The sequence below is a fragment of the Talpa occidentalis genome, unplaced genomic scaffold (genome assembly GCF_014898055.3).
Source record: "Talpa occidentalis isolate TD23 unplaced genomic scaffold, MPIMG_talOcc4v2.1 talOcc4.12, whole genome shotgun sequence".
Lineage (NCBI taxonomy): Eukaryota > Metazoa > Chordata > Mammalia > Eulipotyphla > Talpidae > Talpa > Talpa occidentalis.
In genome coordinates this window covers 87,029,148-87,053,417 of record NW_023601212.1, presented here as the reverse complement: position 1 = coordinate 87,053,417, position 24,270 = coordinate 87,029,148, and the positions used below count along the sequence as shown (strand labels likewise).

The 24,270-nt window shown below is 55.7% G+C and overlaps 2 protein-coding genes across 9 annotated transcripts in view; one reads left to right on the top strand and one right to left on the bottom strand.

Annotated features, from left to right (window-relative positions):
- The window catches only part of KATNIP (katanin interacting protein), a 152,991-nt gene extending 140,230 nt beyond the window's left edge, over positions 1-12,761 (top strand). For 4 of the 6 annotated variants that reach the window (XM_054693784.1, XM_054693783.1, XM_054693781.1 and 1 more), the window contains 9 exons: positions 581-746; positions 2,861-3,018; positions 4,638-4,702; positions 5,832-5,942; positions 7,580-7,719; positions 9,453-9,554; positions 10,076-10,236; positions 10,351-10,445; positions 10,896-12,761. In XM_054693784.1, the coding sequence (XP_054549759.1) occupies positions 581-746; positions 2,861-3,018; positions 4,638-4,702; positions 5,832-5,942; positions 7,580-7,719; positions 9,453-9,554; positions 10,076-10,236; positions 10,351-10,445; positions 10,896-10,954 (1,057 nt within the window). In that variant the 3' untranslated portion in view covers positions 10,955-12,761. The remainder of the gene's footprint in view (positions 1-580; positions 747-2,860; positions 3,019-4,637; positions 4,703-5,831; positions 5,943-7,579; positions 7,720-9,452; positions 9,555-10,075; positions 10,237-10,350; positions 10,446-10,895) is intronic. The other 2 variants (XM_054693782.1, XM_054693785.1) reach the window with 2 other exon arrangements.
- Positions 12,762-17,322: 4,561 nt separating this feature from the next.
- GSG1L (GSG1 like) overlaps positions 17,323-24,270 on the bottom strand; it is a 159,157-nt gene continuing 152,209 nt past the window's right edge. The window contains exons 6-7 of one of the 3 annotated variants that reach the window (XM_037507384.2): positions 20,503-20,507; positions 17,323-19,227 (exon numbers count right to left, since the gene is read on the bottom strand). In XM_037507384.2, coding sequence (XP_037363281.1) covers positions 19,132-19,227; positions 20,503-20,507 — 101 coding nt within the window. In that variant the 3' untranslated portion in view covers positions 17,323-19,131. Of the gene's footprint in view, positions 19,275-20,502; positions 20,508-24,270 lie in introns of all 3 variants that reach the window. The other 2 variants (XM_037507383.2, XM_054693779.1) reach the window with 2 other exon arrangements.

Here is a 24,270-nt window from a genome sequence, read left to right as displayed (position 1 = left end):
AATATTCACCTCCCTTACTCCCTGACACAAACATAGTTTTCAATTTTTCATACATGCTCTAGGTCCCCGTCCTTATTGTACAGCAGCAAAAACCGTGTCCCTGCTGGCCTTTTCCGTGTGGCCACGTCATCCTCCTGATGATCACTTTAACAACTGTACAGTTTCCTTAACTCTGTCCCTTTTTTTTTTTTGAGACTTTTAAGTCATTGTTCTCTCTTTTTTTTGTTACCTGTCAATAATACTAAAATGAATATCTTTGCACAGATTGACTTTCCAACAGGTTAAGTAAATTTTCCTCGGGGAGAAATTCGGAAATGGCATCCAGGGGTAAAGGGTCCTGAAATGACTCATTTCCCCCTTTTTAAACCTTGATGATTGTTTCACCGAATAAACTGTTATTTCTCCCTGTTTTTGTCTGTTTGGTTGGTCTGAGTCCACAGATGGGAGATGGCCTCTCATGCACTGGGTCCAGCCAGGCCCCCACCAGGCAGGGGAGGATGAGCTGGTGTTCGCCCCGCGCTCTGACTTCTGCCAGCCGGCTGGGCTGCCGGGTCTCACCGCTCCTTCCCACCCTGTGCAGGTTAATCGATGGAGCCAACATCACCATGGAGGATGAGCATATGTGGCTGATCCCCTTCTCGCCCGGGCTGGACCACGTGGTCACGATCCGCTTCGACAGAGCCGAAAGCATCGCAGGCCTGCGCTTCTGGAACTACAATAAATCTCCCGAGGACACCTATCGAGGGGTAAGCGGGGAACAGCGGCCGTGCTCAGTCCACTGTCAGGAAAACGGCGCCTTGATGAATGGCTGGTGTGGCTGCTGGAGAGGAGCATAAATCCTCCAGAACCTTCCAAATGGAGCTGGGGGGTTAGGGCCAGGGAGAGAGCACACTGACATTTCCTTCTGCAAACAGCAAATGCAGGCTAAAGAGCCAGGGCAGCTTTGGGAATCTGCAGTGTTTGTTCCTCCTGAGGGCCCAGGGGCCCTCAGCCCCCATCTCACAGGGGTCGATTGTTTGTTCATTGGGCGCTTTAGGGGCTAGGCCCTGAGCTGAGGGGTTGGCACTAGTTCCTCATTTCCTGGGACCCTTTACCCTCTCTGGGAGGAAGGGGTTAGTACCCCATCTTCAGTATTAAAAGCTGAGCTTTAAAAAGGTCCCAGACGTCTGTTGTCCAAGGTCACACAGCTTGTTCCAGTCCAGTCTGCCCCTGTGGAGCCCCCAGGGTCATTTCCACGCTGTGTTCTTCACCTGCCCAGGTGTGGAGAGGCAGGGGGTTGGCTGGGATGTGGAAAGGAACATTGGAAGTACCTTTTTCCTGGGCTTTCCTGACCTTGTGCGACTCGGAACTGTGACGCATCCATCCCCTCCCGCTACACAGATGTGAAGATGATGAGGTCTCTTGAAACATGGTGACACAGTTGGGGCCCTGGTCACCAAGTCCAAATCTCAGCCCTAACCAGCTGTGGGACCTCAGCAAGTGGCCTGCTTTCGCTGGCCTCCATTTCCTCATCTGTGAAATGAGGGGGATGCTTGCCCCAGGAAAGCTGACAGAGCCAGGCCTCTGCCTCCCCTCCAGGTACCGCGTAGCCATGGAGTTTTTAGAAACTGTGGTCTTAGGGGGAGAGTCACAGCCCTGGGGACTCGCCAGAGCAATTGCTGCTCCACGTGAGCAGTGCGTAAATCCTCCCCAGGCCTCCCTGTGTCTTCCTAAGTGTGCTTTCAGGTTCCACACGTTTCAGAAGTCAGATATATCAGCATTGAAAAAGCGGCATTCTTCCTCAGTGGTGCCTTTGGGCCTTTCAGTTCCTGAGTGAAGGCAGTGTTTCCAGAGGAGCTTCTGCAACCTGGATTCACCATCCAGAAACACTGGGTCAGAGGCCCTGCTCTCAGGGTGCAGCCATCACCAGCCATGGTGCCAGTAGCGAGTGGCTGCAGTGGGATGGGGGCCAGGTGTGGGCACAAGGCCTAGAGGGTGGATCCCAGAGCACAATGTGATGGAAACTGGCCCCTCCCTGGGGAGAAGCATCCTAGACCCTTCTGGATACCCCCTGGGTACAGTTCCCTGGCATGTGGCCAGAGCCAGGCCTTGCACTCCTGGATATGGGGCTGCACATCCCCCCAGTGTGTCCTTGGGCAAATGGCTTAGCCTCTCTAGAGTCTAGTTTCCTTAGCTATACAATGGAGGTGGTCATAGGAGCCCTCTGGGGGAATGCAGAGTCCTGAAATGTCAATGGCACTTCCCGGAGGAGGTAAGACCCCTAGAGAAGGGACAGGGGCTTCCAGGGCCTCTGCTTTCTCTGTGGCCTGCTTCACTTCAGGTGGCTTTCTCCAACAAAGCAAACACTGGCAGCTCTAGCCTTATGTCCCACATGCCCAAGTGAGTGGGACAGAGTATATACATTTTTGTGCCAGGAACTGTTCTATTCTGGATTTCTCATAGATATGAACTCGATATTGAGCCCATTTAACAGATGAGGAATTTGAGAGATAGGGAGGTTAAATAACTCAGACAACTACTAATTGTGGATGTCAGATCTCCCCAGTTCATGCCCTCTACCACCATGTGGTACCACCACCAGCGACTACAGCCAAGGTGCCCAGAGAATGTCTGTATTGTCCACTAAGGCCTTGTCCCCTGCTGTCTGCCCAGCGCCCAGCACAGCCCCCGGTGCAGAGAAAGGACAACACTGGAAAAGTGGCCAGGCCAGGTGGTTCTAGACTGGTAGGAAGGCCAGACCTAGCACTTTCTCAAGCCTGGTGCTCTGTGAGGCTGCCAGGGACATGGGCCATGTTGACCACACTGCTGTCCTCCACACCAGCCTGTCATCTTCAGGCACATTTTTGCTTTTGTTTGTTAGGCCAAAATCGTCCACGTCTCCCTGGACAGCCTGTGCGTCTCCCCTCCAGAGGGCTTCCTCGTCCGGAAGGGGCCTGGTAACTGCCACTTTGATTTTGCTCAAGAAATCCTCTTTGTGGACTACCTACAGGCTCGACTGCTGCCCCAGCCAGCCCAGAGGTGAGGGATCGGCACCCGCATGTCACGTCCCAACCCCAGCCCGGCCCACGGCGCTGGCTTGGTGCGTGGCTCTGAAGTATGGACCTGAAGGGTTTTGAAATCACGATCAAAAACGCATTGCTTTTCAACTTGGTCGTTTTCTAAAGCTCAGCCAAGCCTCTCCGGAAGCCTGTGGGATGTTCCCACCTTGTCTGGGGATGTTTGGGTTTCTCACAGTCTGGAGTGCTTAAAGATTTTAAATGCTTCATTGCGCTTCCTGCTGGGAAAAGAGGCTGCAGCCTGCCTGATTCCAGCAATGCCCGCTGGTCCATTTGGGGGAAGGGCCTTCTTCATCTTGTTTTTGTGTTCCTGATTTAGAAAGATTCAAAGAGAAAAATAGAGCCTAACATTTCATGGATTCACTGGGATTTCTTGGCCCCTGTCTCAGCTACATTAAGTTCATAACAATTTGTAAATGCCGCATTAAGTTTACTCACTTAAAGCCCCTGATGTCCAAACGCCAGAGGCCAACCTCTGGAAACAAATTGAATTTTCCTCCACTTAACTGGGATCACTTCTTGGGCTGGTCACTGGAAACCATCATTTAATTATAGCATTGCCCTTGAAATTGAAAAAAAAACTGGGCCTGGAAGGAAGGGCACAGGCCGCGGACCAGGATCCCCACAGGGAGGAATGTGGAGAGCGCCCTCCCTCCCAAGTGTCCGGGCCAGGTCCTTTGTATCCCTCCAGGGCATCCTCCCAACCACCCTTTAAAGTAGGAATTATTATACCTGTTTTACAGATGTGGAAACTGAGGCTAGAGAGGCACTTGCACTGGGTCTCAAAGCCAAGACCTTCAGGATGCTCCCCACCTTCCAGCCTCCTCAACCTGCCTTCCTCACATCCCACCCCACACTCCTGCTCTTCCTGCTTCCTGCAGGAAACACCAACAGTCCGTTTCTAGCCACCGAGACTGCTCCCCTGCTTGGAAAGCTGGCCTCTGACTCTTCAGTGGCTGTCTCCTCCTTACCTCAAATGTTAGCACCCTGGCCACCCCCAGGTTAGCCTACCCCGGCCCATACTCCCTCCGTGCCACCATCTCAGGTCCCCCTCAGCTCTCAGCAGCATGGACTTACCTTATTCATGAGGGGCAAGAGAACAGGTGGTTAGAGCATGGATCCCCGTCCCCAGCTGCACAACCTCAGATCACCTCTCTGCCTGCTACCTGCCAGCTGTGTGACCCTCGGCAAGTGACTTCACTTCTCTGTGCTCCAGTTTCCTCATCCACAACCCAGGGAGGTGAAAGTACCCACCTTCTAGGTTTGTTCTAAGGGATAGAAGAGTCCCTTCATTTAAGCCCCAGAATGCCCTGTGCTGGCTTTGGCCCTGAGTCTCCCCCTAGAGTGGGCGCTGGTGTTGGCCCTGAGTGTCCCCCTAGAGTGGGCGCTGGTGTTGGCCCTGAGTCTCCCCCTAGAGTGGGCACTCCCTGTGAGAAGAGGCGTGTCTTTCTTCCTCCCACTGCCTCCCAGGGAATGCTAAACTGTCCTCTGTCTTCAAAGTCTATTGCCTGGAGAATAACTGGCCAGCAATTCTGAACTGTTTTGATGTTCTGTTTCCAGTGCTGTTTTGTATTTTTTCAGGATCGACTCAAAAAGTCTGGAGCGGGCAAGTATGGACTACGAGGCGCCCCTGATGCCCTGCGGCTGTATCCTCCCCCTTCCACCTCTACATCCTAGGCCCTGGGGGCCACTGCTGGAGCCCAGGGAGAGGCCACGGCCCCTGAGCCTTGGCTGCTGACTGGGTTTTGGGCAGGCCACAGTCCAGGCAGCTAGAGCGCCATGCAGGGGAATCAAGGACAGGATGGGGGGCTCCTGGGTTTTCGGGCACATTGGGTACTGCTGGGAGGCGCTCCACACACCGCCCCCTGCTGGCTGAGGCTCCAGGAGTTGGGACCAAGAACTGCATCTGGGAGAGGCCAGAGAAGCTGGAACTGCCTCCCAGAAACCAGACCGTCCTAGGAATCAAGCAGGGAGGAGGTGAAGTGCAAGTGCGAAGTAAGAATAGCTCAAGCTGACGTGCCCCATCCTGTGGCCAGACACTCTTCACAGCGGCTGCCTGTATGAGCTCAGTCCTCACCACAGCCCTGTGAGGGGCCACTGCTAGCACCCCCACTTAACAGCAGAGAAAACGGGAAGCCCAGAGAGGCCAAGTCGCTTGTTCAAAGCCAGAGCTGCCAAGGGCAGGGCTGGGTTAGTGAATGAGGCAGCGGCCTCTTTAGCAGTTCTTCTGGAAGGGCTGCCTCTGCCCACCATAGGCCCCGAGCTACCTACCTCTTCCTGATTGCCCGCCCTGCCTGCTCCTGGGAATGGCAGAGCCACTGGGAGGCTGGGCTGAAGAGAGACTTGATGAAGGGACTCGGCCCGTCCTCCTGTTGCTCAGGCATCCCTCCCTCCGACCCCAAACCCCACACACTTGACAGATGAACAACCAGGGAAGCTGAGGCATGAGACACTTTGAGGCCCAGACATACAATGAGTTTGAGACACAAATGTTTCCTCCCCTGCCAGCTCCCTGAGAGCCCCCTCCCCTCCTGTCCTCCTGCTCCGGTCCTGGAGAAAGGCTTTGAATTCTAAACACACACACACACATGCATGCAATTTAAAGAAAATCTGATACCGTCTTTATTTTGATAAGCTTCAGCCTCAGTCAGAGGAAGAAAATCATATTTTTCTTCATTATCTATATGAACCAAAAAAAATTGCTGTTATCTTTGTCATTGTTTTACTTTGTTCTCCAGAAAATTAAGCCCATTTTTCCTTAATAACGTGTCCCAGTCATTTTCCAGTTTCAGCTTCTGACCAGCTGGGGTGACCCCTATTACATCGGTCTCACGGGCCTGGAGCTGTATGATGAGCGGGGAGAAAAAATCCCTCTGTCTGAAAACAGTATCCTTTCTAGGCAGAAGGGGCCTCCATGCAGGGGGCCCGGGAGAGACAGGGGAAGGTGCCAGGAGCCTTGAGTATAGAGGGAACATCCCTGCAGCAACCAGACGCCGGGATTAAGTGTCTCTGGGCTCTGCCTGCTGTCAGATGCCCACCCTCAGGGGTGAGCCAGGCAGACTGCAGCCCCCAGCCAGCCTGATGAGGTGTCCATAGCAGGATCTGGGGACCCCCTAGGAGAGCCACAAGCACTTTGGGTTCTAAAGACTCTGACAAAGCCTGCAGAGAGTAGCCAACTGTTCTGTGTTCAACTCTGTATCCTGAACCTTTTGAGCACAGCTTTACTTGTGAAAGGCCCCCTGAGAGTTTCCAGACTATTAGCCCAGTGACTTTCCAAGTCAGCTGCTAATATTTTTAAAGAACCAGGAGGTTTCACCTAAAAGCCCCCATCTTCAGCTTCTCTTGAAAAAATCGGCACTGTGAGGCCACAGCCGTACGAAGTGATAGAGACTGGGCCCGAGTCCTTACTGCCCTTGTCCCCAATGCATCCCTCCAGTTGATCTCAGTCCTCACTCATCTACCAGCTGCCCCCCAAACATATTGTTAATTTTTACTGGGGGTTCCTCATGTGCCAAGCACTGTGCCAGGGCTTGTCCTGTGGCACATTTGTCCTCACACCAGTCCTCTGAAGGGATTGCTGATGTCCTTATTTTACAGATGAGAACCAGAGAGAGTGAGTAACTTGCCCAAGGTCACACAGCCAGTGAATGGCAGAGCGGGAGTCTGACTCCAGAGGCCAGGCTCTTGGCTTCTGAATGATTCACTCTGGTCTCATGTCAGAGTCCTCTGGGCTCTTAATCTATGGACCCTGACCCCACAGTTAAGGGGCTAACTACCCAGGCCCACCTATCTATTTGGGGCCTCTGGGTTCCAGTTGGATCCTTTTCTGCCTCCCCTGGGTGATGCCATCCTCCTTACCTGGGGCAGACGCTTCTTGGTATTTGGGGTGGTTACTCGTGATTCCTCGCATGAGGAGGCGCCATTGATTTTACCCAGGTCATTCACACCCAGTGCCCTCTGAGAGCCTCCCATCGATTCTGGGACACAGAGATTGTTAGACCCACTTTACAGGTGAGGAGACAGGTCCAGAGAGGCCTCGTGACTGCCAAGGATCTCACAGTTCAGAATGGCAGCGCCAGAGCTGGGACTGGCTTCCCAGCCCCTTCAGGCCGGGCCTAGTCCTCATACACCGGCAGAATCCAGCTGTGACCCTGTCACCTCAAAAGAAAATCTCAGAGTTTGCCCTGCAGTCTTCAAAGCAGCCACAACAACTCCAGTGCTTGTCACCAGCAGTCCAAATAACTCCTTTCTCAGGCAGCTCCCTGCCTGGTCTCTGCCCCTTTCCTTGAAGCTGGCTACCCTCCCTACCCCCTCTCCCCTCTGCTCCCTCACACCCCACAGAACATGTCTACTTTGGCTGTCATTTCTCAGGCTACCCAGAGCAGCAAAAAGCCACTCTGTCTGCCAGGCCCCCCACCAGCCCCCTGGACCCGCACCACCAGCGTGATGGAGGCTGGGGTACAGAGTGGCACGGGGCACTGAGCACACTGCTTTGGGTTATGGCAGCTTAGAGACCTCCTCAGATATCGCCGCCTTCCCCGACAGCGTCAACTCCCTGGAGGGAGTGTGTGGGGACGTCCGGACCCCAGACAAGCTCATCGACCAAGTAAATGACACCAGCGACGGCCGGCACATGTGGCTGGCCCCCATCCTGCCCGGCCTGGTGGGTTCCTGGAGGCTCCCAGCCAAGGGTGGACGGGTCGACTCTCCGTCCCCAGTCTCATGACATGTCTCTCTTCCAGGTCAAGTTAATCTGGAATAAGTCAGCGTGCCCAGGGGGCTGTCAGGAAGGCTTAGATCTTCGCTAGCCTTAATGGGGAGGCCATTTCTGGAGCCACTGTTCTTTGCCTTTGCTGCGGGGCTGGTTGCCATAAGGGGACACCAGGGAAAGAAATGGCCATGTGGGACTCCAAAGCCAGGCATCCCGGTGCAGCAGACCTGGGGACTCAGCATCCTAAGAGGTCCCTGTGGGCCTCCGTCTAGGGTCTCGTGCCTGTTTCTCTCCACAGTCCACTCGGTCCTCTTCCTCCCAGTTCCATTGTCTCCACTCACTGTTCTTGCTCCTTCCTGAGTCACCTGGCACTTGGTCCCACCCCTGCCCACTGCCTGGTCCCAGGTCTTCCTGGTCTGATCTTTCAACCAACTGACTCCATTTCCCAGATTTCAGACCCTGCAGTTGGTCCTGCTTGTCTTTTTGCTCCCAGGGCTGCTGTGAAGCTAGAGATGGGCCTCCAGCTGCAAGGCTGGGTCCATGGTGAGGGCAGGAGACGGACAGACAGGACAGGGGCCAGGGGTGGGTAGCAATGTGCAGCAGGGGCTGCCGTGTTCACCTCAGCATTCCAAGTGACTAGGCCAAGGAAGGGGCTACATTTTCCTCTCAACACAGGAAGTATCAGCAGTTTTGTGACAGGTTTTCCAAATCCCTCCCCAGCAGCTTCCCTGGAGCGGACACCAGCCGCCGTCCTACCCCCACCTTGGCAAGGGGAAGCACAGAGCTGGGAAGCCCAGGGCTGCAAACTTGCCGCCATCTTGAGCCAGGCTACAGCCATTTATCATCTTAAAGGAAGGCCTTTTGCCGTGGGGCATTTCTCCAGTTGTCTTTCTCCCGCCCTCCCCTCCCCCCCTCCCCACACTTGGACCTTTATTTCCATGGTCCAGTCAGAAGGCTGAGCCTTTCCCAGCAGCATGCCCTCATGCCCTCCTAGAGCAACCTGGAGACTGAGAACCTGGACCTGGAGCCAGTATAAGCCTGAAACCTGTGGCCAACACTGAATGCTTATTGCTTTACTCTCTCTTGCAAGGGGCCCCCTGATATTTGAGAGTCTTTGTTGGGGAGAGTTGTGCAAGGCTGTTGAGTCCCACTTACTAACTGATGCTGCCACTGATCCTGACAACCTCTCCCTCGACCCTGGCAAGGTTCAAGACATGCTGAAAATTACCCAGCAGCGCCTTCAGGGCCTGTCTGCTGTGCTTTTCATTTATGATCCGGCAAAGGACAAACAGGGGTCAAAGCTGTGCTGCTTGCCTGGGGCGCTGCTCCTTGCCTCTGGAGTGGGCACCTGGGGGCCTGTCCCCAGACTGCCTATCGGGGCCTGACCAGATTGGGGGGCTGGAAGGCCAGGGAGCACCCAATTCTCCTCGAGTGTTTAAATGAGGGCCGTGCCAGGCCCAAGAACCAGGCCCTCCAAGAGCCAGCTCAGCGGTTTGTTGCAAACGCAGCCACACGTGAGCTGACTCAAGATGGGCTTCCAGGGGCGGAGAGGCAGGCTGGTGCCTCGGACCGGCAGTGCCTCAGGCGCCCACGAGCTGGTCCCTGCCCACACCTGGCACCCCCGGCTCATTCAAGCGCCTCTGTTTCCAAACATGCCGGGTTTTATTAGTGCCTCTCTCTGACAGGTGAACCGAGTTTATGTGATTTTCGATCTGCCTACCACCGTGTCAATGATCAAACTGTGGAATTATGCGAAAACGCCCCACCGAGGGGTGAAGGAGTTTGGCGTGAGTATTTATTAGCTGGGTTTTTTGAGATAATTATACTCGTTGGTAATTAGGCCGCCGGCAATTTTCATTTGTCGCAGTTTGATTTACTTCGTTGTGTTGCAACCTTAGACACAAATGCCTGGTCCTCTGATGTAGGAAACTTGCCATCCAGCCGTGAATTGAAAACCTCCTCCCAGTGATTTGAATCATCATCCTGAATAAACAGAAAGTGGCTCTTCTTTCAGCTCTTAAACCATAGTGGCTTCATGGAGGGAGGCACCTCTAGGGTGGGGAGTATGGGGGGCCCGGGGCTCAGACTCCCAGCCCTGCCGCTTGGGCTAGTGGTTTTTAGTCCTTGGAAACTTGGCTTCCTCCCCTGCAACCTGGGACTGACAGCATGTGCCCTTCCTGAGGGCCGGGGCGTTCTGACATCCTAACGCAGGCGGGCACACAGTGGGACCTTCTGAGCAGGAAGGGGCTCTGCCTGAGGTCACGGGTGGCGGAGGAGGGGGATCCAGCCCTTCTCTGTGTCTGTCCAGCTCCTGGTGGATGACTTACTGGTCTACAATGGGATCCTGGCCATGGTGGGCCACCTGGTCGGGGGCATCCTGCCCACATGCGAGCCCACAGTACCCTACCACACCATCCTGTTCACCGAGGACACAGACATCTGTCACCAGGAGAAGCACACTGCCATCAGGTGGGCCCCAAGCCCATCGCACACCCTCCCTCTCCCTGCAACCCTAACGAGGACAGATGACAGGGCCACGAAGCCTGGAGCTTGATCGAATCTTCTGTCTTCTCCCTCCGGCAGTAATCAGGTGGAGGATCAGGATGTCCAGATGATGAATGAAAACCAAATCATTACCAACTCGAAAAGGAAGCAGAAGCAGAGCACAGTGGACCCAGGTCAGTTTCAGTTTCTGCCCAGAAGGACCCCTGGGGAATGTGGTCTGAAGCGAGAGATGCCATCCCCACCCCTACTTGTGCTCCAACCCCTATTCTCCACCCAGGAGCCCCCCAAGTGACAGGCAGTCCTCTCCCTGCACACCCCTCCCTGCATGGCGTGGCTTCCTGGAAGCCAAGGAAAAGGCTTCCCAGAGAAGGCGGCATTTGAGCCGAATCCTGAGAGACTGGTGGAGTTGGCCTGGCAAAGGGACAGTAGGGGCGAAGGCCTAGAGGGACTGCATGGCAGAGCCCCTCTGGGCAGGGGGTGAGTCAGCCAGGAGCTGCAGGTGGTGGCTACATCCCCAAGGGCCTTGAATGACACCCCAAGCAGTTTGGGCTCCCCTGAGAGCCTGGGCAGCCCTTGAGGTTGAGGATTGGTAACTCTGGCTCCCTTGTGCTCTCCCTCGACAGCCTTACGCCCCAAAACCTGCATAAGCGAGAAGGAGACAGCAAGACGGTGGCGGTGCTGACTGGCCATGGCGGGAGAGCTGGTCCTCCCCACCAGGGTGGGCTCCATCATTGCCCCCAGCACCTGTGCCCCTGCCCTCAGTCCTCAGTATCAACCAGTCAAGACCCAGGGGCTGGACGAGAGCTGCAGCGTGGAGGGGAACCTGCTGGCAAGAAGGGGTGGACGGCCCTGGAAAACAGGCGTTACAGGCAGGAGGAGGCCGGGGATGCCGCAGGGTGGATGCAGGGTCTGGGGCAAAATGCAGGAGGCTGGGGCACCTCACCTGTAAGATCCAGCAAGCGGGGCTCGAGTCCACTCAGGCCTGTCATGAGACACCTGGCAGCCCTGACTCTGGCCAGGATAGCGAGGTAGACTGGGGAGGCCTCCCATCCAGGTTGCTCAGTGTCCAGAGCCTGGCTGAGCATACCGGGAGCCTAGGCCTCGAGCGCCAGCGCCAGCGTGAGCGATGTGTGCCACAAGGCTCTGCCTGCAGAGGCCCCTCCACACACACCTCCCTGCCTGGGGTGGGGGTGGGGAGGGTCACTGGTGGAGCTGGCTGAGAGGGGGGCTTATTCCCTCAACCCCCACATGTCTAGCCAGGACTGCCACAACCCCTCATTCATCCCAGGCCCCGTTGAGGAAGAATCCCCCAGAGAAGCTGGTCATGCAGGGCCCGCTGCCCTCTTGTCAAGTCTGAAAAGGGATTGATTAAGGGCATGTGTCCTGCTGAGCAAAGAAAAGGAGCTGGGCCCTGGCAGGCTGGGCACTGGTCTCCGCTGTGCTGCCAGCCCAGCTAGGACCGACAGGCGGGCAACTTCAGACCCCAGAATCCAGCGCGGCCCGTGCAGAGACCCTCGCCACACCGGGGAGACGGAGGACCCGTGCCACAGCCCACCCTGGGCCCCACCACACCTCCTACCTCCCCTTCCACTTGAACTTGGGGGGAAGGCAGCCCCCACCACACTCCCTGCGGCATCCCGTGTGCTCTGAGCGCGGGCTTGTCCTGCTGCCTTTTCTGCCTGTGCCCTTGGAAGCAGGCAGTGAGGCTCCTGTTGCCCAGGCCCCCACCCCTTCCAGCAGCTTCCCACCAAGTTGGAAATGTGCCTTGCACCCCCAGCCAGTGAGCCCCAAACGCATCTATTTCCATCGATGTAACAAGCTCGGATCAGGGACCTAATTGGTTTCCCGGTGGTGGGTAATTTCTTGTTCCAAATATTAATCCGTTGTTTTCCTGGCGCCGGGCCCGGCCCGCTGCGTACTGTACTCCAAGTGCGTTCCTATGCAACCGAGAGCCCGGCAAATACTTTATGAGCTTTGCAGCTTCCGCTAGCAGCTATGCAAATGTGCTTTTCATTTGGAGCGTGGGGCTGATGTGAAGATAAGGAATTGTTTTTCCTGGAGAAGAGCCTTCATTTCTGTAGCTTCTAAGCCCCCGGCTTCTCTGCTCACCTCCCAGATGTGGCGGGGGCCCTGGGGATCTGGGCTCCCCGGAGAGCTGCAGTTGTGGGGTTGCCCAGCTGGTCAAACCAGCTCTTAGTGACCCAAACCAGTGCCCTCGCTTTCAAGGGGGCCCCGGCTTTCCACTGGTGCAGGGGTGCAGGTTAGATCTGTCGGGGAGATTGCACAAACACCACGCACATTCGCTCCCGGAATCGCCGTTGATGTTGATAATAATTGTATGTACCATGCAATTTAGGAGGGAAAAAAGCGCTGTATAGGCATTAAGTCTCAAATAAATTTCTATTTTTTTCTCAAGCAAAATCAATAAAAGATGTTATTACGAATATAGTCTGACACACTGGATTTGGGGTGAGACAGAGGGAGCACTTGCTGCCTCCAAGGCCTGAGTCAGGGGCCCCTGGAGGCTGGCGTGTGACACGGGGCATGCGCCCTCTCTGAGCCTTCCTTTCCCACCTGCAAATGGGTCGTGGGTCCTGGGCAGGTTCTAGAAGCCCATATAGACATATAGTGGTGAGTATGTGCTGACACAATTCATTTAATCCACATAGCAACCCTATAGGGTAGCCACCATTTTCATCTTATAGATAAGAGAACTGAGGTACAGAGAGGGTGAGTGATTTGCCCAAGACACACAGCATCAGCACTGAGGTAAGGCCTGGAGGGATCCAGGTCACCTCACCAAATGCACCTGTGACGACAGAGGGTTGGGCAGCATAGGCCCCTCTGAGGGGGCAGCTGCAGCTCAGCTCCAGTGCTTCCCGGTGCCAGGTCTTCAAGGTTTTTCAGAAAACCCAGAAATCCAGGGTTGTTTTTTAAAACGTGAAATCTTTTAAATGTTGGCTCAACACCAACCAGCAAACACCCGGGGAGCCAGTAAGCCCTATGTGTAGGCAGGCTCTCCCTCTCACAAGCCTCACAAGCCCTGCATGGCCACGCTCAGCCTCTTCCTGGCCTCGGTGGGAACAGCCACCTTCCCTCAGTGACCCATCTCCAGGGAGGTGGCAGTCCCCACCCTCAGCCCTCACAGGAAGACAGAGGCCTTGCTCCCTCTGCATGCTGCATCCCAGCCTCCCCACCCCACACACACACAAGGGTAGAACTTAGCTCCAGGCTGCAGCTGAGGGGCCCCCGAGGAGCCCAGGTCAGTGGGCCTACCCAGGCGTGGGTTCCTGGAAATGAATTTTGGCCACAGTGGAGAAGATGGTTAAGAAGAGCAGGTATAGGCACCCAGAGGACTCTCCCCTCAGGCCTCCATCCCGGGGGGGCCTACCTTCTCAGTCCAGCAGTGGGAAGGCCCTGCTCCTATCTGTTGGTTCCACGCAATTCTGTCAGAGAACCCTAGATTTCTAGGTTCTCTGAAAAACCTTGAAGACCTGGCCCTGGGGAGCACTGGAGCTGAGCTGCAGCTGCCCCCTCAGAGGGGCCTATGCTGCCCAACCCTCTGTCATCACAGGTGCATTTGCTGAGGTTACCTGGATCCCTCCAGGCCTTACCTCCCACCCCACCCGAAGCCAGGCTGGTCCCTTCCTGACACTCCCCCACCCCATACATACTTCAGCCTGTGAGTGAAGCAGATCAAAAACTGGTGGCTGGACCTGCCCGGGTGGGCTGGCAGTGCCAGTCTGCACAATCCCTTGCTTCTCAGAACAAACTGGAAGATCTGGCTGCTTGGTCCCACGTCATAAGCTGGCCCTGAAGCCTGAGCAGCTCTCTGCCAGCTACAGTCTCCCCCAGCCCCTCATGGGTAGGGCTACTCATGCAGAGGCCCCATCTCACTCCCCCTGGCATTCTGGGCCCCTCTCTCAAGCCCCCCACCCCCACCCCCGGGCTACTCCCAGCCAGGCCTCTGGTCACCAGCCCAGCCGCCAGTCCCAATAAGGCAGATGCTCAGGCAGCGTCAGTCATATGACGTGGCCCAAGAAGCAATTACCTGGTGTGGGTGGGCCTTGCAGGACACAGGGCAGAGCTGCCATGCTGCGGTTCCCGTCTGTCCATGTGGTAAATCCCCTGCGGAGGAGATGGGTTTCTCCTCATAACTGATAGTCCCACCTGGGCTGAGTTTGCCCCCAGGCCCGTGGTGGGGCCTGCACCCATGCGGCAGTACCATTTGCACGAGGCCTCGCAGCCCAGGGTGAAGGGGTGGGCGGAGCTGAACTCCAGCCCACCAAGCCGTGCGCACAGGGCCCTGCGCTGTGCTTTGGGGACGGAGCTTTCTCAGTCATCTACTCAGGTGGCCCCTGCTCCTGACTCCCACCAAGGCCCTGCATGGCCAAACAGGAGCTTTAGAGAAAGGCCAGGCAAGCCCCACCCCCTCCCCTCACACCCCTCACCCATCTCCAGCTGCACAGAGTAACCCCTCCCTCCCAGGGTCTACGCACCTGCTGCAGCACTCCCCCACCCCGGTCATTCTGCCTCTTCCCACTCACCTATCTCCTAGGCCCTCCCCACACACGGCCAGAGAGGACTTCCCAAAATGCACCCTGTGGTCTTCAAGGTGAGGGCTTCAACTCCGAGGCCCCACTGCTCTGACCCCAGCCTACTGCTGAGTAACAGACCTTGTGTCCTCGCCCCACGCTCCAAGCACTGTCCTGTCCTAGTGCCCAACACAACCACATGGGTCCTCACAGCCCCAGGGCCTTTGCACACGTGACTTCTGCCCATACTTAACCTCACCACCTCCTTCCCTGTCCTCAGCCCCTGTGATGGTGGCCCGTCCTCTGAGAGGCCCACTCTCTTCCCTCAGCTCAAGTCAGGTCCTTCCTCGGTTCACTTCCCATAGTCTGAAATGATGTTTTTATCGTTAGGGTTGAGTTATCTCTGCCTCCTCCCTGGAATACGCACTCCACAAGAGTAGACTGTCTTTCTGGTTCACTGTGGAGGTTCCAGGGCACAGGTTAGTGCCTGATGCCTCAGAAAATAGTGCATGGAGGGGCAGAGTCACAGCAGGTCTGTGGTGGTCTTGGGATTTGAACCCAGGCATAACTCTGCTGCCCATCCCCGCTTCCTCGCAAGCAAGGGGTCAGCTCTCTGGCAGCAGTGGTTCTTCCCAGAGGTGAGCCCCCCACCCCCGAGCCCGCCTTGTCTGCAGGCCCGGCTGCCACAGACGAACACCCATGAATCAAGCTGACGTTTCCATTACCCGAGGGAGATGAGTGTGTGGCCGAGGCGGGTTGGCGCTGGTGGGAGTGGGGGCGGCAGCTCGTCGCAGCCATCAGTCAGGGAGGGAAGTCAGCCCAGTGACATCCTGGCCGGCCCATAGCCCTCGGCCAGGGGAGGGGCAGTGGCCCAGAGGGCCCTCGTCCCCTGGGGAGAGAGGGGGTGATGGGGGCCAATGAGAGGGCAGAGCCCCACTTCAGGGCACTGAGCAGACACAATACAGGGCCAACACACGCACAGGCACGTTAGTCCTGTGCACATATGAAGGACCAGCTCATGCCGGTACAACCTCCAGCTGGCATGCACGCAAGTCCAGAGGCTGTGGATTTGGGAACACTGGGTGTGCAGCAAGGTCAGAACCAGGCTACGTGCAAACTGCTGGGCTGTGTCAGGTCAACATGCGGGTGTCAAGACACACCCCCAAAGCCAACAGCCATTCCATGCAACTGGGAAAACTGTTTGTGGGGGAGGAGAGAGAAAAACTGTTTGCGTCCCAATCCAGGCTTGTGCTCACCCAGGACCCCCTGCCTTCAAACCGCGTGGTCTGCCTTCCTCCCAGATTTGGGCAGAGGGTGGCGTTCGCTCCCTGCTTGCAGACAACGTCCCGCTAACTCTCAGCCGGGATCCTTTGGGATTACTCAGCTTGCTTGCCTGGAAGTGTTGCCTCTGATCTAACCAGCAGTCTTCTTGCTGCAGGCTGTCTCCATGAGACTGAAAGGCCACTAGTGTTCAGGCCCTGCCTGGCAGGTGCCCCGGAGGGGGCAGGAGGCCTGGAAGCTGCTTGGCCCCATGGGCCTCCTTCCTCTCCCCCACCCTCCCAGCTTGCAGGGGCCGCCCACATACCATGATCACATTCCACTTGCACGATTATTTATTGAATGTTTTTTTTTTTAAAACCGACTCTTTTTCTTTTTACTTAAATGCCTATTTTGGCTTCATCCTAAGCAATAATGTCTGTGAAATCAGGGCATTCATGTGCCCATTATACATTTTTTCTAATACACATTTACATAAACACAACTATTAAAATAGATTAAAATTTTGCCCATGTATCAGCTAAAATCATCTCCTGCACCTCTGCGGGCCACTTGCCAACATCAGCAGGACCTAGGGTAAGAATAAAGCGCCCCAAGGTGCCTGGTGCACTGGGCTGATGCCTGCTGGGCACGCCCCTGCCCAGGCTCATATCGGCAGGACTCTGTCTGCCCAAACCCCCAACGCCTTTCTGATACTCAGGCCTTGGGAACTGGGCTCCACTGTCCCCAGGCCCATCTCCCCGTCCGCCCATACAGTAGGTCTGAAATATTGAATGAATGAATGAATGAATGAATGAATGGAAAATGAATTAATGAAGCACTCACTCGATTACTCAGTGCATGCATGAATTAATGAGCACACCCCTCCCTGGTGTCCACCGGGCACTTGAGACTCAGCGCATCTGAACTGCTCTCACCGAAGCCCCTAACCAGAGGGTCACCACCAGCGTCCCCTTCAGCTGATGATGTTCCTCCTGACTCGCTCCTGCCCTCGTTGTCTCATCCCAGGGCCACTCTCTTCCCTCCCTTCCTGCGCGGTTAGGTCGGGGCTGGGAGCCGTCTGCACATCTCCTCCGTCCACAGCCGTGGGGACCTTCTTCGTCACCCACAGACTTCACGGGAATTCCTCTAAGGCTCACCAGGCACTTCCTGCTCTGCTGCAAGCACCGGGCACCACGGCCGCAGTTACCTGTGAGCTTGTAGGGCGCCCAAGCCCCCGGGCCTGCTCCACCCACCCCTGCAGCCTGACTTCCCACCGCCGCTGCTGCAGCCCTTCCCTCCACACCTGCCATCTGGACCATCTTGAAGCTCCATAACGTTCCCCATTTTCTTCCGCTCTGCACCCTTGCCTGCCTGACATCTAGACAAACTTCATCTCTTGGCTTAAAGGCCATTTTCCCAAAGGAGGCTTCCCTAGCTGCTCCCTAACCTCTCCCCGGCTGCAGGTGCTGACTTTGGGATCCACCGCCCTGACATCCCCTCCTCCAGATAATAGCAACCCCCAAACAAAGCATTTACTCTGTGCAGGGCTCTTGTTCTAAATGTGTCATGTACGTCCACTCACTTAACTCTCAGAACAGCTTTAAGAGGTAGGTATAAAGATTACTCCCACTGAACAGATGAGGAAACTGAGGCACAGAGACATCAGGTAACTGGCCCAGGCCTCAAGAGGAGGAGCTGGAATCTGAAGCCAGGTGGCGTGTCCAGAGCCGGGCACCTGAACACTTGACTCACTGCGCTGTGACCTCTGGGTGCTTCCCCATCCTGCCCATCTACACACTCTGTGAGGACAGACACCCATCACATGCCTGCCATGGTGCTTGGCACATAGTAGGGGCACAGTGGGTTATATGATTGGATAGATGGAAACACAGCTGGTTGGATGAATAATGAGGAGGGGTGAGGGATGAAAGGATGGGTAGATGTCTAACACTAGGAGGGATGACAACTGATGGATGAAGATGGATGGATGGATGGGAAAGAGGTGAAGGTGGATGGTGGATGGATGGATGGTGCATGGATGACAAATGTGTGGATGGATGGATAGTTGGATGGATGGGTGGAGGAGCTTTGCATTTATGGAAGAGTAAAGAATTTGTTCTACTTGGGGGAAAGCTCTAGAAATTCTTCTGGGAAGAATTTGGAGCTTAGGAATCCTGAATCAAACCCCAGCTCTGCCATTTGCTCAGTCTGTGATCTTATTCCAGTTACTTCATCTCTGTGACCCTAAGTTCCCTCATCTTAATTATAGGGATCTATTTCCTGAGCCCTAGGATTTGAGGTACAGGTGGCTCTAGACAGAAAGTAGAGGGTTTCCCTGCGGGGGTCAGATGTTTTTTCCATCTTCCCAGTTTAGGGCCTGGCTTCGAGGGCCCATCTTTTGCCCACCCCACATTTTCCACTTCCCTGGCCCTGCCTTGTCCACATCTGAAACCAAGGCAATCTCCCAACTTGGCTCTACCCTACCCCCTGTCCCCCAGGCCCAGGCTCCTCTCAGAGCCCCACAGCTGACCCCACGCATTCAGGGCTGTCACCCTCAGGATCCTTGAGGACCTGATAGAGAAGCTGTAAGGAGGCAGCCAAGCCCAGAGAGCAACTGGCCCCCACACACAGTAGGAACACAGGTTCAACAAGCATTTATTGAGCCCTACTGTGTGGCTGCCTGGTGACCCCGCAAGGCAGTGCCTCTGCCGCCCCCGGCTCTGCACCTGGGCACCTCCCAAGCTTCCTGGCTGGCTCGTGGGTGCCCAGGCTTCCAGCAGCCGATGTCCGTGCCTTGCTGGCATCCAGCTGCACCAGCAGGACTCAGCATGTGGTGGCAAGAGTTCGTTGTCCCAAAGTCACTCTGTGTCCCTTACATTCCCTCAGCTGCCCTGGCCGTTTCCAGAGCCCTGAGACCCAACAGCGGCAGGCAGGCCGGGCCTGGTGTCTCTCCACCCAGTTCACAGACACAGGCCAGGTTCCGGTGGCGCCGACCAGTGATTTGGTGGCAGGGGCTGGTGCCACTGCCGCCGGCCTGAGTTCTGTGGACCAGGCTGGGTCTTGGTCACACCCAGTGCCCCAGGACCCAGCATTGGCGGTTCAGCTCTGGCGCCTCCTGTGCAGAACTCCGGGGCCAGGAATCGGCCAAATGGTGTGGCTGCTGTGCAGAGCTCCGCGGCCAGGAGTCGCCCATGTGTGGATGGTGACCTGCCAACACAGAGAGTGATCAGCGCAGACAGCACCTTCCTCCACCCGCATCTGCCCGCAGCCCCCCCAGCTCACCCGTGTCCACCCCACGCACAGCCCGCCCTCCTTACCGCTCGCACTCACCCACCCAGCCAGCTTTCGCCTGTTCTATTCAGGAGCCCATCACCCACCCACCTGGGCACCCCACCCGCCGCCACCAGGCACCCGCCGCCACCAGGCCCTCAGTGCGCTTGTAACGCAGTCACTGTAACCCGGTCACGCATTTGCCAATACCCGCGGCCACCCGCAGCCCACCCGCCGACACGTCCACCAGGCGATTCTCACGCTCTTCACCCGCACCCCAAACCCACCCCCGCACCGTCCCGCCGGTCCACATGCCCACACCCGCCGCTCCCATCCAGCCTCCTCCTCCTTGTTAACACGCCCCCCGCCCCGCGTCCCTCCTGCCCCTCCACCTGGAACCAGCAGCCACGCAGCCACCCCGCTCTCGCCTCCACTTGTCTGTCTGCTTCCTGCTGCCCAAACTGCTGGCTTGCCTGCCGGCCCCACCCGCTGCTCCTCTGTCCCGCTGCCCCTCACCCACTCACATGCCCACGCAGCCAGCCCCGGCAGACTGCTGCCCCGGCGCCGTCCCCGCACCCGCCGCCCACGCGCCCACCCACTCGTGCGTCTCCCTCCACTTTCCTTCTCCCCTTGCTTTACACCCACATCCTCAGCCAACCACCTAACCTCTCCCCTGCTCACCCTCCCCCAGCCCACCCGTCCTGGAAGCACCTCTCCACCCACCACTGCCCAGCCAGCCCCCCGGGGCCCGCTGCGTGCCCACGTGTGCTCACAGAGCATGGAGCAAGTGCCAAGGATTCCTGGCTGGACCTCCCTGACCCCTGCGACCGTGAGCGAGCACATGGGGCTCAGCAGCCCCCTGGGCCACGGAGTGGCAGAGACTCTCTGGCAGCCCCTGGGCCAAGGAGGTGGCAGAGACTGTCCCTGGTAGCCCCCTGGGCCAAGGAGGTGGGAGAGACTGTCCCTGGCAGCCCCTAGGCCAGGGAAGTAGCAGAGACTGTCCCCCACATCCTGCTGCTCTTGCAGCCTCGCAGCCTCCAGGCAGAAGGGCTGGGAGGCTCCCCTGATGCGACACACTCACTCGTCCATGTTTCTCTTGACTGTGCTCCCGTGTCCGGCGCAAGAGTCCCTAACAGCTCCGTCTCTGGACTGCGATCGGCTTAACATGTCCTTGTACCTAAGGTCGAATCAAACCTTCCTGTCCTACAGGAATCATTTCCCTGGTCCCCAGGAGCTCCCTCACCTTGAAGCACCCATGCTGAGTGGCTTCTCCAAATTTTTAGACCCAAGCCCAGATCATCAGAGCCTCAACCCAAGAGGAAACTGGGCAGAGGCTCAGCAGGAGTGGGGCTGGAAAGCCGCAAGCAAAGGGAAGCCAAGGGAGAAGGGGGGGTTGAGGGGTCGGGAGGGGAGACCAGCAGGAAGGCCACTCACTCTGCAGGGTCCTACCCTCACCTTCCATGCTAGCTACCACCCATTTCACAGATGAGGGAGCTGAGACTCAGCAAGGGTGAGCACAGGAGCCCGCTAGTGCAGCTGGGCTGATCAACTTCTTCCTGATCCCAAACTTCAGCATTAAAAGAAATTTGTTCCTGCCATTTTGTCTTCCTGCGCTGAGCTCTCACGGGTGTGCGGCACAGTGGGCATCCTTTAGGGCTAGACGGGCTCTTCGCTGCAAGCGCCAGGATGTGCTCCTGCCTGAGAACCTCCAAGGACAGACAGCTCCTGGCTCCTCCTCTCACCCAGCCCCCAAGCTGCTCAGACTTTGGGGAGAGTCTTCGGAATAACCAGGCCAGGCAACTGCAGAGACATTGGTGCCAGCCCTGAGGAGTGTGGGTGCATTTTGTTGTTGTTGTTGTTTTAATTTTTTGCTTTGGCTTTTTTTCTGTTTTTAATATTCTTTAATGTTGGTGCTTTGCTGATTTTACTATATGTTGAGAAGGGTGGGAACCATTTGGCAAACATTCTGGAATCGTTTGGCCTTGGGAAAACCATTTGTTTTGGCCCCAGTCACTGAAGCAGTTGCGCTCTTTGGAAGTGTTTGCCGCCAAGATACAGGTGTTTGGTTTTCTGTGTTTTTTTTTTTTTTAATCTAGAAACATATTTGTGCACAAAAAGGTTTGATTGTTTTACTAAATGACTATTTAGAAGTGATTGTAGCTGCTCTACCGTTGCCAGCAGGCAGAACCTTGGAGAGCTGGTTGGAACACAGAAGGAACATGTATTTTTCAGGAAAACAAGAGGCCCTGATCTCCAGCTTGAGTTAAAATTAGGCTCTTTGTGCCTGGGATCCAGAGGCCAAACCACTGAAGATGGGGCCTCACATTCCCTGTCTGGCCTCCGGGGACGGGCTGGGGCCCAGACGTACAGAGCAGGAGGGGAGAGCCCTGTCCTCACTCTGCAGAGGGGCACCCACCAGCTTCCAGGACTCCCCACTCGGTCCCCTTCTCTCCCAGTCTCTATTTTGGCACCAGTCACACCCAGATTAAAAAAAGTGCCTTATGCTATAGATCAGGAAACCTCACCTCAAAATGTCTATGGTCCCAAGCAAATGACACAAAAGGGTGGGGTGGACCGGAACAGCCACTCCTCGCTGCCGGCCTTTGGGGCCACAGGGAATTTAGGCTCAGATCTTCCAAGAATTTCAGAGAACGGAAAATCAGGATTTTGAAATAAAATCTTCTGGCTTTTAAATGATGGCAACAAAAGGTTTTTAAAACATTTTCAACCATCTGTGATCCAAGACGCATCCCTCACGCTGGACTCAGTCCACAGGAGGCTATTTCTCTTTTTTTTTTTTTTTTTTTTTGGTGTGGGACCCTCGCAGGTGGCCGGGGAACGAACTGGCGCTGCAGAGGCCGCAGGCAGCCTCTCGGCCCAGCGCTCAACCACTGCGCCACCAGGGGAGGCCCCACAGGAGGCTATTTCTGACCTCTGTTTCTTAGCCTGTGTCTTTGTTCCAAAAGTCTATTCCATGCTTTGCACATTCTGGTCCCTCGGCCAGGGCGCTCTTCCTTGCTGTTCTCTGGCTGCCAAGCCCCACTCCCTTTCAGATGTTCCCTCTTCTGGGGAGCAGTCCACCACCTCACAGGCAGGGGCCTGACCCCCTCCTCTGTGTCCCCAACATACTCCTTGCCTTCCATGCTCACCACCTTATATTGTAGCCAGTTCAGTGAGGGCTCCCCAACAACCTGGGGACCCAATGCAGGCAAGGACTAGATCTGCTTCCTCCTGGAGCCCCTGGCCCAGCACCTGGGACACAGCATAAGCCTAAGCTGACCTTTCCTAAGAAGTGCAGAAACTGCAGGAGGATTCCTGAACTTGAGGGATAAGCGCCACCCGCCCCTCATAGTCTGAGATTCTGTTCATTGTGACAGACTCTGCTCAGCCTCTCCTTCTTTGGGTACAGGAACTGGGGCGGGGGGCAGATGGGGAGGGAAAATGTACTTGGAATATGATAGTCAAAGGTTCAAATCCACACTCCACCAATTATGAGCTGTGTGAGTTTTTTTTTTTAAGCCACGTGACTTTTGACAAGCAACTTTCCCTGTCTCAGACTACAAGCAGTTGTGAGTTGCAAAGGAGTCAGCAGGCCCAGCAGCCCCTGCATAGTAGCCCTTCATTATCCGACCTCAGGTAGACAGGAAAATAACACATTGCCAGCACCAGAGGGGGCTGGGTTCTACTGTCTCTCTTCACAGATGGGGAAGACAAAGCCCTAAGTGGTAAGAGATTGGTTCAAGGTCCCACTCAAAGGGTTGGCAGCAAGCATGTTGTTTTAAATTCCCTTGGAACCTCCCAGGCTCAGCACAGTATTCAATCCATAGAAGGTTCTCAGAAATTGTGATTTCTTCCATTTCAATACAAATATCAAAAAACATGAAAATATCTACCATCCCGTCTCTTCCTGTCCTGACTCCTACATCTTTCAGTGAGAAATCACTGTCTTGAATTCTCTCCAAGGCACCAAGATCCCTGGGGATCATCTCCTAGCTCTGCTGAACTGAATGAAATCACATCCACTGTTCCAAAATTGATTCATTAGTTTGGAAGGGCCCTTCAAGACCAAGAATGCCAATGCCACCACAACGTGCAGATAAATGGGAACAGAGAAGTGACTTGTTCCAAGCTGGTAGAAAAATGAGTGCAGGTGGCTGGTATTGACCTTAGGTTAGCCAGATCCCTTTGGAGAAGCACCAGCCCGCTCTCCAAGGTCCTGAAGGCCTCTGTCCAAGGCATGGGGCCCATCCAGCACCAACAGTTTGCCTACCGACCTAGAACTCTGCCCTCTGAGAAGAGGTGGGATATGGGGAATGATGGAGAAATGAATCAAGGTTGGCACTGAGGGGTCTGGCTTTGGAGACCTTTCAGCTAGTGACACAAGCTCCCCTCCCCCTTGGTTAAAATGGCACGACCTCGTGAAAACACCCTCACTTCTCTAAGTTGACCCTGTATCCTAGAGCGGTAAGGGAGACTCCGACCTGTCTAGTAGTTTCTGTTTGCTTGTTTCCTTGTCTCATTCTGCTTGTCTTTGTTGCTGCTTTCCTGGCACCTATCACAGCTTCAGGCTTGGTGTTGACAGTATAGGTCTGTTGAGTGACTAAACGATGGATGATTCAGGAAGAAGAGCGGGTTTGTCTGGGATCCATGTGGAGAGGAAGGTTGAGTTTGGTCTATCATGTGGGTAGGTTTTCTTAGGAGAATGAATGGGGGCCCCATCCTTCACTGGAGTTCATCTTCTGGGGACCCCATGTTTCTCTGTCTCCTTCCATCCCCAGGATCAGGCTGAATCCACTTAACCTCTCCCCAGAGCAACTGATTCCTTCATTCCTTATTAAATATTTTCTAGGCACCACATTGGGTGCTGGGTCTACAGACATGAGCGAGATGCAGACCTCTGGGTGTTCACAGTCTAGCGAGGGGGACAGACACA